Source organism: Diaphorina citri, unplaced genomic scaffold (genome assembly GCF_000475195.1).
Source record: "Diaphorina citri unplaced genomic scaffold, Diaci psyllid genome assembly version 1.1 scaffold5269, whole genome shotgun sequence".
Classification (NCBI taxonomy): domain Eukaryota; kingdom Metazoa; phylum Arthropoda; class Insecta; order Hemiptera; family Psyllidae; genus Diaphorina; species Diaphorina citri.
The window spans coordinates 992-12,096 of NW_007382645.1; the positions used below are offsets into that span (position 1 = coordinate 992).

The 11,105-nt window shown below is 39.2% G+C and overlaps 2 protein-coding genes across 2 annotated transcripts; one reads left to right on the plus strand and one right to left on the minus strand.

Annotated features, from left to right (window-relative positions):
- Positions 1–501: 501 nt before the first annotated feature.
- On the plus strand, positions 502–5,061 carry LOC103521453 (solute carrier family 35 member C2-like). Its single transcript, XM_008486565.2, has 8 exons — positions 502–524; positions 602–651; positions 886–970; positions 1,288–1,360; positions 1,592–1,710; positions 2,206–2,339; positions 2,539–2,702; positions 3,207–5,061. The coding sequence occupies exons 1-8, from the start codon at positions 502–504 to the stop codon at positions 3,471–3,473; spliced, it is 915 nt and encodes a 304-aa protein (XP_008484787.1). The 3' UTR covers positions 3,474–5,061.
- Positions 5,062–10,290: 5,229 nt separating this feature from the next.
- On the minus strand, positions 10,291–11,105 carry LOC103521454 (syntaxin-17; the record flags this gene model as incomplete). Its single annotated transcript, XM_026832137.1, is given in 2 exon segments — positions 10,291–10,547; positions 11,042–11,105. Coding segments are annotated over 2 exon segments (297 nt in total), but the record flags the coding sequence as incomplete, so codon positions are not given.

The following is an 11,105-nucleotide window of genomic DNA, read 5'->3' on the forward strand; positions in this document are numbered from 1 at the left end:
TCAACTAAACACGGTTGTATCTTCGTGAGCGAAGACCCACCCATATGGTCGAGCATTCTGAAATGCCGTATACTCCCGAGTTGTTCCTTAACCTTTGCGTTCGTCACTGTGTGTTGTTACCTCTCACCCATAACCACATGTGGAGACTTTTAGTCTCCGGTTCTAGTATTTTCGAAGTGTTTCAAATCTTTTTTTACGAAATTTTATAACATTGTTTATCACTCTTCTGATCAGGAGTAACCGTAATAGTTCGTACCTTAAGTAAACGAGAATTTTTTATCTCCAGGTAATACCTATTAGTTGTTGTTTTCACACAAAGAAAAAAAAATTTAAAGTTCAAATGTACCATCAAAGGTATGAATGCAGATTACTTGGTTAAGACCCATCTTACAGTTAGGTTACCTGTTTGTCTTTCATTGTTCGTTTGTGTTACCTTGTACTACTGCTTTTGTGATGTGTGGGTAGCCATCACGTCTTCTGCAACAGGGACGAGAAGCCTTAATGCCTCCTGTTGGAGATCGTCGGTAGGCAAGGACGTCTGTCTGCGATTCATCCATTATTTTTATCAATACTCACCACTTATTGTAATCGACTATCCCAGGATTGTCACAAGTGTGCCCGGGGCCGGCACGGCGCAGGCTATCCACAAAGGTGAGAGTAATAAACGGATGAACCTTTACATGGGGGAAAACACGAGTCCTTTCATTATGGAATGGAATTCTTATCTAATACTTAAAACTCTTAAATTTCAAAATTTTACGTAACCGTGTGGTAATAAAAAAGTTAAAATCCCACATGGATGTATAACCTTTCTTCTGATACTACGGCCTTTCCTCCAGGAACAGCCTCTCTAAAATGGCTGTCACCCTCTTAAGGCGGAGTTAGGTCACAAGATTGCACCCACTGGGATTGCGCCAGGCCTAGATGTGGGTTTCTCACAGTGGGGGCTGCGGTCGATTGCTGTGTCCCTGTGAGTAATCTGATGAGTAGTTTCTATTTATAGTCCAATATCTTCAATTTTTCATTAAAAAAGTGATAAAACAGTTTTACCATTACCTAGTGTAAGTTCTTACAAAATCTATTTTAAGCCACCTGATTTAAATCCAATAAATAAGGAAAGTAAAAATAGTTTATGGTCTGAGGTTGATGTTTTAGTTTACTTAATGGTGTGAGCAGGCCTTCATTAATAATTTTGTACTGTGTGGAATAATTTAAATGTTCTATATATATAAAAAAAAAGGTAGGTACCTACCCTTTCTAAATTTATTTTTCATCCTTGTTTTGCAGGTATACCATGACTAAGTCTACATCTGTTGTGTTTATCCTCATATTTTCACTTGTGTTTCAACTGGAGAAAAAAGTAAGTTCCTAATTTACTTTTAATACAGGTTTAAGTATGCTTAGCTCAGTTAAAAATTCTTTTTTTTTTAGTTTAACCTAACTGAGGTCTTATTGTCTCAAAATTGAAGAGAGAGAGGAAGACAAGAATGAGAAATTTTCCAGCTATTCAGAGAAGATCCTTACGACCTAGAGATTACAAGGTACACTACCTTCCAAGTTAACTAAACTATTTTTGTACTTTTGTTTTCAGTCTTGGTTTGTGTTTGTGGTGGTATGCATGATCTCTGGAGGTCTAGTCATGTTCACATACAAGGCTACAGCATTCAACTGGCTGGGATTCAGTCTTGTATTGCTGGCTTCTTTCTCAAGGTACAGTTCAGTACAAGTAATGTTTTTCCCCTCCCTGGAGAAGTTTGATAGAGGGAACCCTAACAACAAAGGTCTCATTGTCCCGAAATCCAAGAAATGAGGAAGCTAGCCGAGAACGAACCTTTTCTATTTAGGATAAAGTTTGCACTGGTCGGGAATCGAACCCGCGGGTGCTCACAAGGCATTATTAATCTTCTTTTTCTTCGCCTTTTCCCGTGTACGTTTTTCGTCGATTTCGGCGTCAGCGTTTTTCGTCAGCCTCTCAATCAGCCCTAGTGTGATTGCTTTGGGCTGCCCTTTGCACTCAACCTTCCTTGTTCAAAAAACTTTCAACCAACCAAACTAAAAACCAACCGCACTCAACCTTTCAAGGGAAATTCAGGCTGGTATACTCCCTGTTGAAAGTCCCCCAGCCTTACTAAGCTGGTCTACTCCCTGTTCAACGTCCCCCCAGTCATTCTAATGTTTCATTCTCTCTTTGTTCTCTCGCCACAGTGGATTGAGATGGACTCTAGCGCAGTTTGTCATGCAACGTTCTGATCTCAACATGAACAGTCCTATAGATATGGTGTACCATGTCCAACCCTGGATGATTGTGTCCATCCTACCCTTCGCTATTCTGTTTGAAGGTAAGATTATTTTTTTTGTCTCTCTTTTTCTTCTCAAGGGGTTTAATGTCAACTGCTAAGGTTTTTAGTAATGGTTGTTAATCACCCGTTCGGCGACAGGCTACTCCTCACATTTGCAACGTAGTGAACTGTAGTACTACAGTAGTAGTTTTTTTTATGAATGGTAAGGTAAATTAATTCTGATTAACCCTCTCATCAGGTCCCCTTGTGATATCCAGCCTAGTAGAGAACCCGTACCTATCTCACAAGTTCACACTAGGTCTACTGGAGGGCGCTATACTTGCTTCTTCCATGGAGTTTGCTGAGTTCATGGTGGTGTCCCAGACGTCAAGTCTTACCCTATCCATAGTGGGGATAGTCAAGGTGAGTCAAGGTCATAAACTTTTACACAGTTCCCGGGTTCGATTCCGGGCGGGGTCGAAGTTTTTTCGACTCTGCTTGGAGTTCGGGGTGCAGTCAGCCTCTTGAGGACAATTGAGTAGCGACCAGTGGCGGAATGCTGTGGTACCCACAAAAGTTGTGAAAAGACTCTTTGCTTTACCACAAATAAAGATGTGGCCATGGTGGGGCATTCCCTGCTAAGGTCAAAAACTGTGGAAAAAAAAAAAAACACACACACAAATGATTCATGATTTGATTTGATACTTCTTCGCCTTTTCCCGGGTCGGCGTTTTTTGTAAGCCTTTCAATCAGCCCTAGGGTGACTACGATGTACATACATATGAGTCAAATATTTCAGCTAACTTTTGAGTCCCTTGAAACTTGGTAAACTCACGTATTTTAGATATTCTGAAGGAAAAATCCCTGTCAAACAAAAGTATAATTTTTAACTTATTAAATATTTTAATTTTTCCTTTCCCTTTGCAGGAAATCTCCACTCTAGTGCTAGCCGTGGAGACGGAGAACAAGGCCATCACTCCGATCAACCTGGCCGGACTGGTCATCTGTTTGACAGGCGTGGTCTGTCACGTGCTACACAAGTCGTACCGTCAGTATAGACAACTCAACCAGGGTGGTGGGGGCGACAGCATGAAGCCACTCCTATTGGAAGAGAACTCAGCGAGGTTCCTACTGACTAGTAGTGATGAGAATAGCGAGGATGAAACAGAGGTAAGTTATAATGAAACAGCATGAAGCCACTCCTATTGGAAGAGAACTCAGCGAGGTTCCTACTGACTAGTAGTGATGAGAATAGCGAGGATGAAACAGAGGTAAGTTATAATGAAACAGCATGAAGCCACTCCTATTGGAAGAGAACTCAGCGAGGTTCCTACTGACTAGTAGTGATGAGAATAGCGAGGATGAAACAGAGGTAAGTTATAATGAAACAGCATGAAGCCACTCCTATTGGAAGAGAACTCAGCGAGGTTCCTACTGACTAGTAGTGATGAGAATAGCGAGGATGAAACAGAGGTAAGTTATAATGAAACAGCATGAAGCCACTCCTATTGGAAGAGAACTCAGCGAGGTTCCTACTGACTAGTAGTGATGAGAATAGCGAGGATGAAACAGAGGTAAGTTATAATGAAACAGCATGAAGCCACTCCTATTGGAAGAGAACTCAGCGAGGTTCCTACTGACTAGTAGTGATGAGAATAGCGAGGATGAAACAGAGGTAAGTTATAATGAAACAGCATGAAGCCACTCCTATTGGAAGAGAACTCAGCGAGGTTCCTACTGACTAGTAGTGATGAGAATAGCGAGGATGAAACAGAGGTAAGTTATAATGAAACAGCATGAAGCCACTCCTATTGGAAGAGAACTCAGCGAGGTTCCTACTGACTAGTAGTGATGAGAATAGCGAGGATGAAACAGAGGTAAGTTATAATGAAACAGCATGAAGCCACTCCTATTGGAAGAGAACTCAGCGAGGTTCCTACTGACTAGTAGTGATGAGAATAGCGAGGATGAAACAGAGGTAAGTTATAATGAAACAGCATGAAGCCACTCCTATTGGAAGAGAACTCAGCGAGGTTCCTACTGACTAGTAGTGATGAGAATAGCGAGGATGAAACAGAGGTAAGTTATAATGAAACAGCATGAAGCCACTCCTATTGGAAGAGAACTCAGCGAGGTTCCTACTGACTAGTAGTGATGAGAATAGCGAGGATGAAACAGAGGTAAGTTATAATGAAACAGCATGAAGCCACTCCTATTGGAAGAGAACTCAGCGAGGTTCCTACTGACTAGTAGTGATGAGAATAGCGAGGATGAAACAGAGGTAAGTTATAATGAAACAGCATGAAGCCACTCCTATTGGAAGAGAACTCAGCGAGGTTCCTACTGACTAGTAGTGATGAGAATAGCGAGGATGAAACAGAGGTAAGTTATAATGAAACAGCATGAAGCCACTCCTATTGGAAGAGAACTCAGCGAGGTTCCTACTGACTAGTAGTGATGAGAATAGCGAGGATGAAACAGAGGTAAGTTATAATGAAACAGCATGAAGCCACTCCTATTGGAAGAGAACTCAGCGAGGTTCCTACTGACTAGTAGTGATGAGAATAGCGAGGATGAAACAGAGGTAAGTTATAATGAAACAGCATGAAGCCACTCCTATTGGAAGAGAACTCAGCGAGGTTCCTACTGACTAGTAGTGATGAGAATAGCGAGGATGAAACAGAGGTAAGTTATAATGAAACAGCATGAAGCCACTCCTATTGGAAGAGAACTCAGCGAGGTTCCTACTGACTAGTAGTGATGAGAATAGCGAGGATGAAACAGAGGTAAGTCCCCTCAGGGAGTAAATAGAACGGAGTTTTACCTCTCATGGAGTAGAATGGAGCTTCACTCCCCTCAGGGAGTAAATAGAATGGAGTTTTACCTCTCATGGAGTAGAATGGAGCTTCACTACCCTCAGGGAGTAAGTAGAATGGAGCTTTACTCCCCTCAGGGAGTAAGTAGAATAGAGCTTTACTTCCCTCAGGGAGTAAATAGAATGGAGTTATACTCCCTCGTAGAGTAGAATGGAGCTTAATTCTACCCAAGAGTAGACTGGAGAGAGCTTAACACATCACGGAGTAAGTAGAATAAAGCTTTACTCCCATTAGAATGGAGTTGTATCACTCATGGAGTAGAATGGAGTTTTACTCCCATTAGAATGGAATTTTATCACTCATGGAGTAGAATGGAGTTTTACTCCCATTAGGCTGGACTTTTTTTCCCCACGAAGTAGAATGGATCTTGTACCCTTCACGGGGTACTTAGAATGGAGAGTGTCTTCCCCAGGAAGTGAAATGGAGCTTTACTTCCATCAGATATCGAATAGAGATACTCCATTCGAGTAGTTCCATAAGACTACTTAATAGGGACAAAGCTTTCTTTACCTTTACCTCTCAGCGTAGGTAAGGTATGTTTGTATGGAGTGAAAGGTGGGAGTAACTTATATTTTTCGGACGTTTCGGGTCTAGTAATATTATTCGCGAAGTGATGAAACCATAGAGCAATTCAAAATGTCAATTTTTTTACAAAGTTTGACGCTTTTTTAGAGGCACTTAGACTAAGGGAGCTATAAGCTTTTAGAGTGACATTTTCTTTAAACGCTAGTATGTATATTATTCTATAGAATCAAGCATTTGGTTGTCCTTTAGCATTGTGATTGGTACTCGACTAGAGCATTTATATTCTTAATTTTGTAAATTTAGTGGAATAGAACAAAACCTAAAAAAAATACCATCGAAAATTTCGTCGATCACTTTACTTTCCTTATGTTGAATACATAGGATAAATTGTTTCATTTACCTCAGGTCATTTTAATAGAACAATATTGTTTTACCATTCCAAGGATACATTTAATGTTCCTTCTCTTTTCAAACTTCATCATTGTCATTTAAGACATTCCATCTTTTTTAAAATCAGATAATAACGATTTAACCATTGTTAAAGCACTAAAAAAAAAAGATAGGTACCTAATAATTATGTACCTACCTAATGTTAAAATTATTCTTTAAAAGAAGTGTGATGGGTGTTGAATATTTGACCATTATTTAGTAATCAGCTAGGTATGTAACTATCTATGTACCTAATGGTCCCTTATTTGTATGTAAATAAAGATATTATTTAATTATTAGTAGGTATAGGATAAGTATAAGAATACCAAGTAAGTATGTACATTGTACATTGAAAGCAACTTAATTATATTGTAATCTAAATATTTGTGGTGAAGCTGAGACTGAATGCACTGCGCATTCCAAGCGGAGAGCCGAAAAAGACTTCGACTCTACGGGGAATCGAACCCGGGGACCTCCGGTGTGCAAGGCTAGTGTGATACTCGGGCACAGAAGTTATTAATATTTTACTGTAATATTGTAAATATTGTCTTTTTTTTTCTGCTTTCGTTGTTGTTATTGTGAGTTTAACATGTACATTAGAATTTATTCCATAGTTGTTTGTGGAAAAGCATACTCAACTTTCACGTATGGCTTTATTGTCCAATATATTTTGTGTTGTGGTCTAGTCACCTATTCTTTGTATGTGATCAATCAATATTCAGGGTGGACACGAGTTTATTTATTATTATTTTCAAGAGGTTTGACAGAGGGAACTGTAACGGCTAACGCCTAATCGTCCCGAAATCGAAGAGAGATAGGATAGGAGAAAGCTAGCCATTTCGAGAACAAACCTTATTTGTTTAGGATAAAATCCTCCCCAGGCGGGAGTCGAACCCACGGCCTAGCGCTTACGAGGCAGACGCGCTACCCTCCAAGCAAACTAGGCTGGCAAAGTTTCACCTTTAATCCCGAAGGGGGACGTAGGGAACGCCTTATCGTACCGAAATCGAAGAGAGATAGGATTTATAGGAAATCGTATTATAGTATTTATAGGAAATCGTTACAAATGATAAAATTATCTCTAAATTAGAGCGGACGACTCTTTTGTACCATCCTGTAAATGAGAGCTATTAACGTAAACTTAGCCACCCTGTATATGAAAGCTATTAATAATCTAACCTTAAGATAAATGCTATGTTTATTATTTTCGTAAGTTGACAAGTATTACTTTAGTTTGAGTGTTTGATTTATTTTTGATTGACTAAAATAAAAAATACGTAATCTGTCAAAAATTTTATATGAGCGTTTTTTATTTACACTTTTACCTTTTTCAGCCTTGTTAGCTTGGAAGATAGAGAGTCTGGTTTGTAATTGCCAGGCCGTGGGTTCGATTCCCGCCTGGGGCGAACGTGCTTTGGATCTCGCCTTTTCCCGTGTTCAGACGGAGTCGGCGTTTTTCGTCAGCCTCTCTCTCAATCAGCCCTTGCTAGTGATTGCCTCGGGCTGACATTTGGTTTTGGCTACAAAAAATTTACGAGTGGATGCCCTTCGCACTCCATGCTATTTCCTTAGCAAGGGAAATTTCAGCCTGGTATCCTCCCTGTTTAAAGTCCCCCAGTCAGACCAGAACTACTAATAAATTACTCTATTTCAAAGGAGAAAAAAACGTCATCCATTTTACATAGGAAAATAATACGTACTGCTTGATTATATTATTAGTATTATTACACATACACATGGTAATAGAAAGTGAAAATATAAAGCTCAATAGGCAGAGGTAAGTAATGAATACACACTTTTGATATTAGGTCATGAATACACACTACACATATTTTGATATGACAATGTAGTGTAGAAACTTCGGTACAATACAGGTAGGTATAAAAATAACTACAAGAATAATGGACCACTTAAGAGATGACGTAAATTTGGGCACAAATGTTGCAGTTTTTTTTTTATTTTTAAGGTTTGATACCTAGAACCGTAATTGCTAAGGTTTTATCGTCTCGAAATCGAAGAGAGAAGGGAGGCAGGATAGGAGAAAGCCAGCCAATCCGAGAACGAACATTTATTATCTAAAATCGGCCCCGGGCGGAAATCGAACCCGCGACCTAGCGCTTACAAGGCAGACGCGTTACCCTACCAAGCTAACTAGACTGGTGAGGCTATTTGTGACAAAACACGACGACTTTCACTAACTCAAACTTCACATTTGTGTCCAAAATGAAGTCTCACTTACTTGGTCTGTAAAAATGAGATTTTTTAAATGTGTTGACAGACGACTAAACCTGTAGGTAACATTTCTCCGAAATGTTGAATTTTTTAATGATATTGAAATGTCGAGCAGCGTTTTGTTCGAACTAGACTGTGACAAAACATGACGACTTACACTAACTCAAACTTCACATTTGTGTCCAAAATAAAGTCTCACTTATTTGGTCTGTAAAAATGAGATTTTTTTAAATCTGTTGACAGACGACTAAACCTGTAGGTAACATTTCTCCGAAATGTTGAATTTTTTAATGATATTGAAATGTCGAGCAGCGTTTTGTTCTTTCTAATTTTGACTGTCACTATGACTGACGATGACAAAATGCTACTTAACAGCTTTAGCCTTCTTTCCACAGAAACATACTTACCTAAGATAAAAATGAATACCACTAGGCTGACTAGACCATCATTACACAAGACTTGAAAAAAAAAGTCGAGTTCCCAAATGCACCTATCGTACCTAATTTTATGGTCAGATCTTTATTGCACTAAGTGCCAATGAACACTTTTTCCCAATGAGAAGTTCACTTAATATTTATAGAGCGTTCTGTAAGGCCCGTCAGTCCGTCACACATTAGAAGATACATCGCGCGACTTTTAGTAGCGACCCTGCCAGAACTTAAAGTCGCGAGATATATGCGACGACGGGCCTCTACACAAAACTTGAAAAAAAAAAAAAAAGTCGAGTTCCCAAATGCACCTATCGTACCTAATTTTATGGTCAGATCTTTATTGCACTAAGTGCCAATGAACACTTTTTCTCAATGAGTAGTTCATTTAATTTATACAGCGTTCTGCAAGGCCTGTCACACATTAGAAGATAAATCGCGCGACTTTTAGTAGCGACCCTGCCAGAACTTAAAGTCGCGAGACTGAACATTTCTTGAGGGTCAGTAGCCATATTTATCTTGTGGAAGTATTTTTTTTCTGTCTCTGTCTGTCTGGCTCTCTCTCTCTCTCTCTCTCTCTCTCTCTCTCTCTCTTTCTCTCTCTAAGTAGTTCACTTAATATTTATAGAGCGTTCTGTAAGGCCCGTCAGCCCGTCACACATTAGAAGATACATCGCGCGACTTTTAGTAGCGACCCTGCCAGAACTTAAAGTCGCGAGATATATGCGACGACGGGCCTAATAGCTAAAGTAATAATAAACATTTCTTGAGGATCAGTAGCCATATTTATCTTGTGGAAGTTTTTCTCTCTCTCTCTCTCTCTCTCTGTCTTTCTCTCTCTCTGTCTTTCTCTCTCTCTGTCTTTCTCTCTCACTGTCTTTTTCTCTCTCTCTCTCTCTCTTTTCATACGGATAACAAACAATTGGAAAAAAAGAACAAATATTAGAAAATTGAGTGCAGAAAACCAGTTTTACCATTTGAAATTGAGCTTCGTATTTTTCTTTCAAAGAATGGGAAAAGGGCTGACTTATAGCTAGTTTTATCAAACATTTTTGCTCATCAGCTGATTGTCAAATGTCCTCTAACAATAACTTGCAGGTTAAATATCATTTCGAGGTGTTTTATCAAGTTAGGGCTAGCAGGGTAAACATTAGACCAATCTTTGGTAATGCTAAAACTTCCACAAGAAAAACATGGCTAGTGTGATGTTTCACTCCAGATGTCATACATGTACAGGGTCAGGTAAAGAGACAGACTGGAAAAACCAATCAAATCGATTAATCGAAAATTTCGATTTTCATGTTTAAACGATAGGCGTATTTTTATTATGGCCGATATGGAGATCCACCTTATCTGTATCAATAACAGGAGTTAGATTAGAATAGAATATTTCACTCTAGTTACCAGATTTTGGACTATAACTTGATGAACAAGAAGGCATAATATTCTAAGTGCAAGGTGGAAGGTTTTTTGGTCTCTGGGGAAAAAAAAGATTTGTGACACTTGGAGCGGTATGAAAGTGCATGCCTCAAATACTCAAATGTTCTACAAATAAACCCTATTCTTACCTATTATGGTCCCGGTTACAGCAGCAACACTACCCATTTTGAACCCAGCCAGAGCCCCAATGGGACCCCCAACACAAATGCCTGCCACAGCCCCTATCAGTGGGTACATGCCCGCCTTGTACTTGGCAGCCTTAGCTAGCTGGCTCTCTCCTGCTATCACATTCTCATGGGCAGTTTCAATGTTGTCCTCTATAGTTGACACAGTTTCACCTGCAATAAAATAATAGACCATATAACTGTGATGTTATTCTAGGATTAAAAAAAAGGATATTAATGAACATTACTTAAATTAATTCAATAATAATCAGACAATCATGCATTATTGGTGTCCAATTTCACACTATTATCTAACTAGTCTGTCTGTCCAACACACCCCAAACATAAACATTGGATTAAAAAAAATAAAAATAAAAGATATTAATGAACATTAAATTAATTCAATAATAATCAGACAATCATGCATTATTGGTGTCCAATTTTACACCATTATCTAACTAGTCTGTCTGTCCAGCACACCCCACCCTACTAGACCCCACATCATTATGGACCAATCCTGTGGTGGCAGCCACCTTCCTGTACCTGGAAGATGAGTGACTAAATGTTGTCAATGATCATTGATCAACCATCAACAACAACCAGTCTGTCTATTGATTTGTTCGAGCTCACAAACAGACTATAATTTTGGGTACACCAAACATTATTACCTTGTGCATGAACTATCTGAGCAAGGTCAGTGAATATCTCATTAACTTCATGAATATTATTCTC

Bases quoted from the DNA above. Each gene is read 5' to 3' on its own strand.
- LOC103521453 (XM_008486565.2), top strand. From the start codon at position 502: ATGCCTCCTGTTGGAGATCGTCG. The intron at 525-601 runs GTAGGCAAGGAC...CGACTATCCCAG, and splicing joins CCTCCTGTTGGAGATCGTCG to GATTGTCACAAGTGTGCCCG. The intron at 652-885 runs GTGAGAGTAATA...AGGCGGAGTTAG, and splicing joins GGCGCAGGCTATCCACAAAG to GTCACAAGATTGCACCCACT.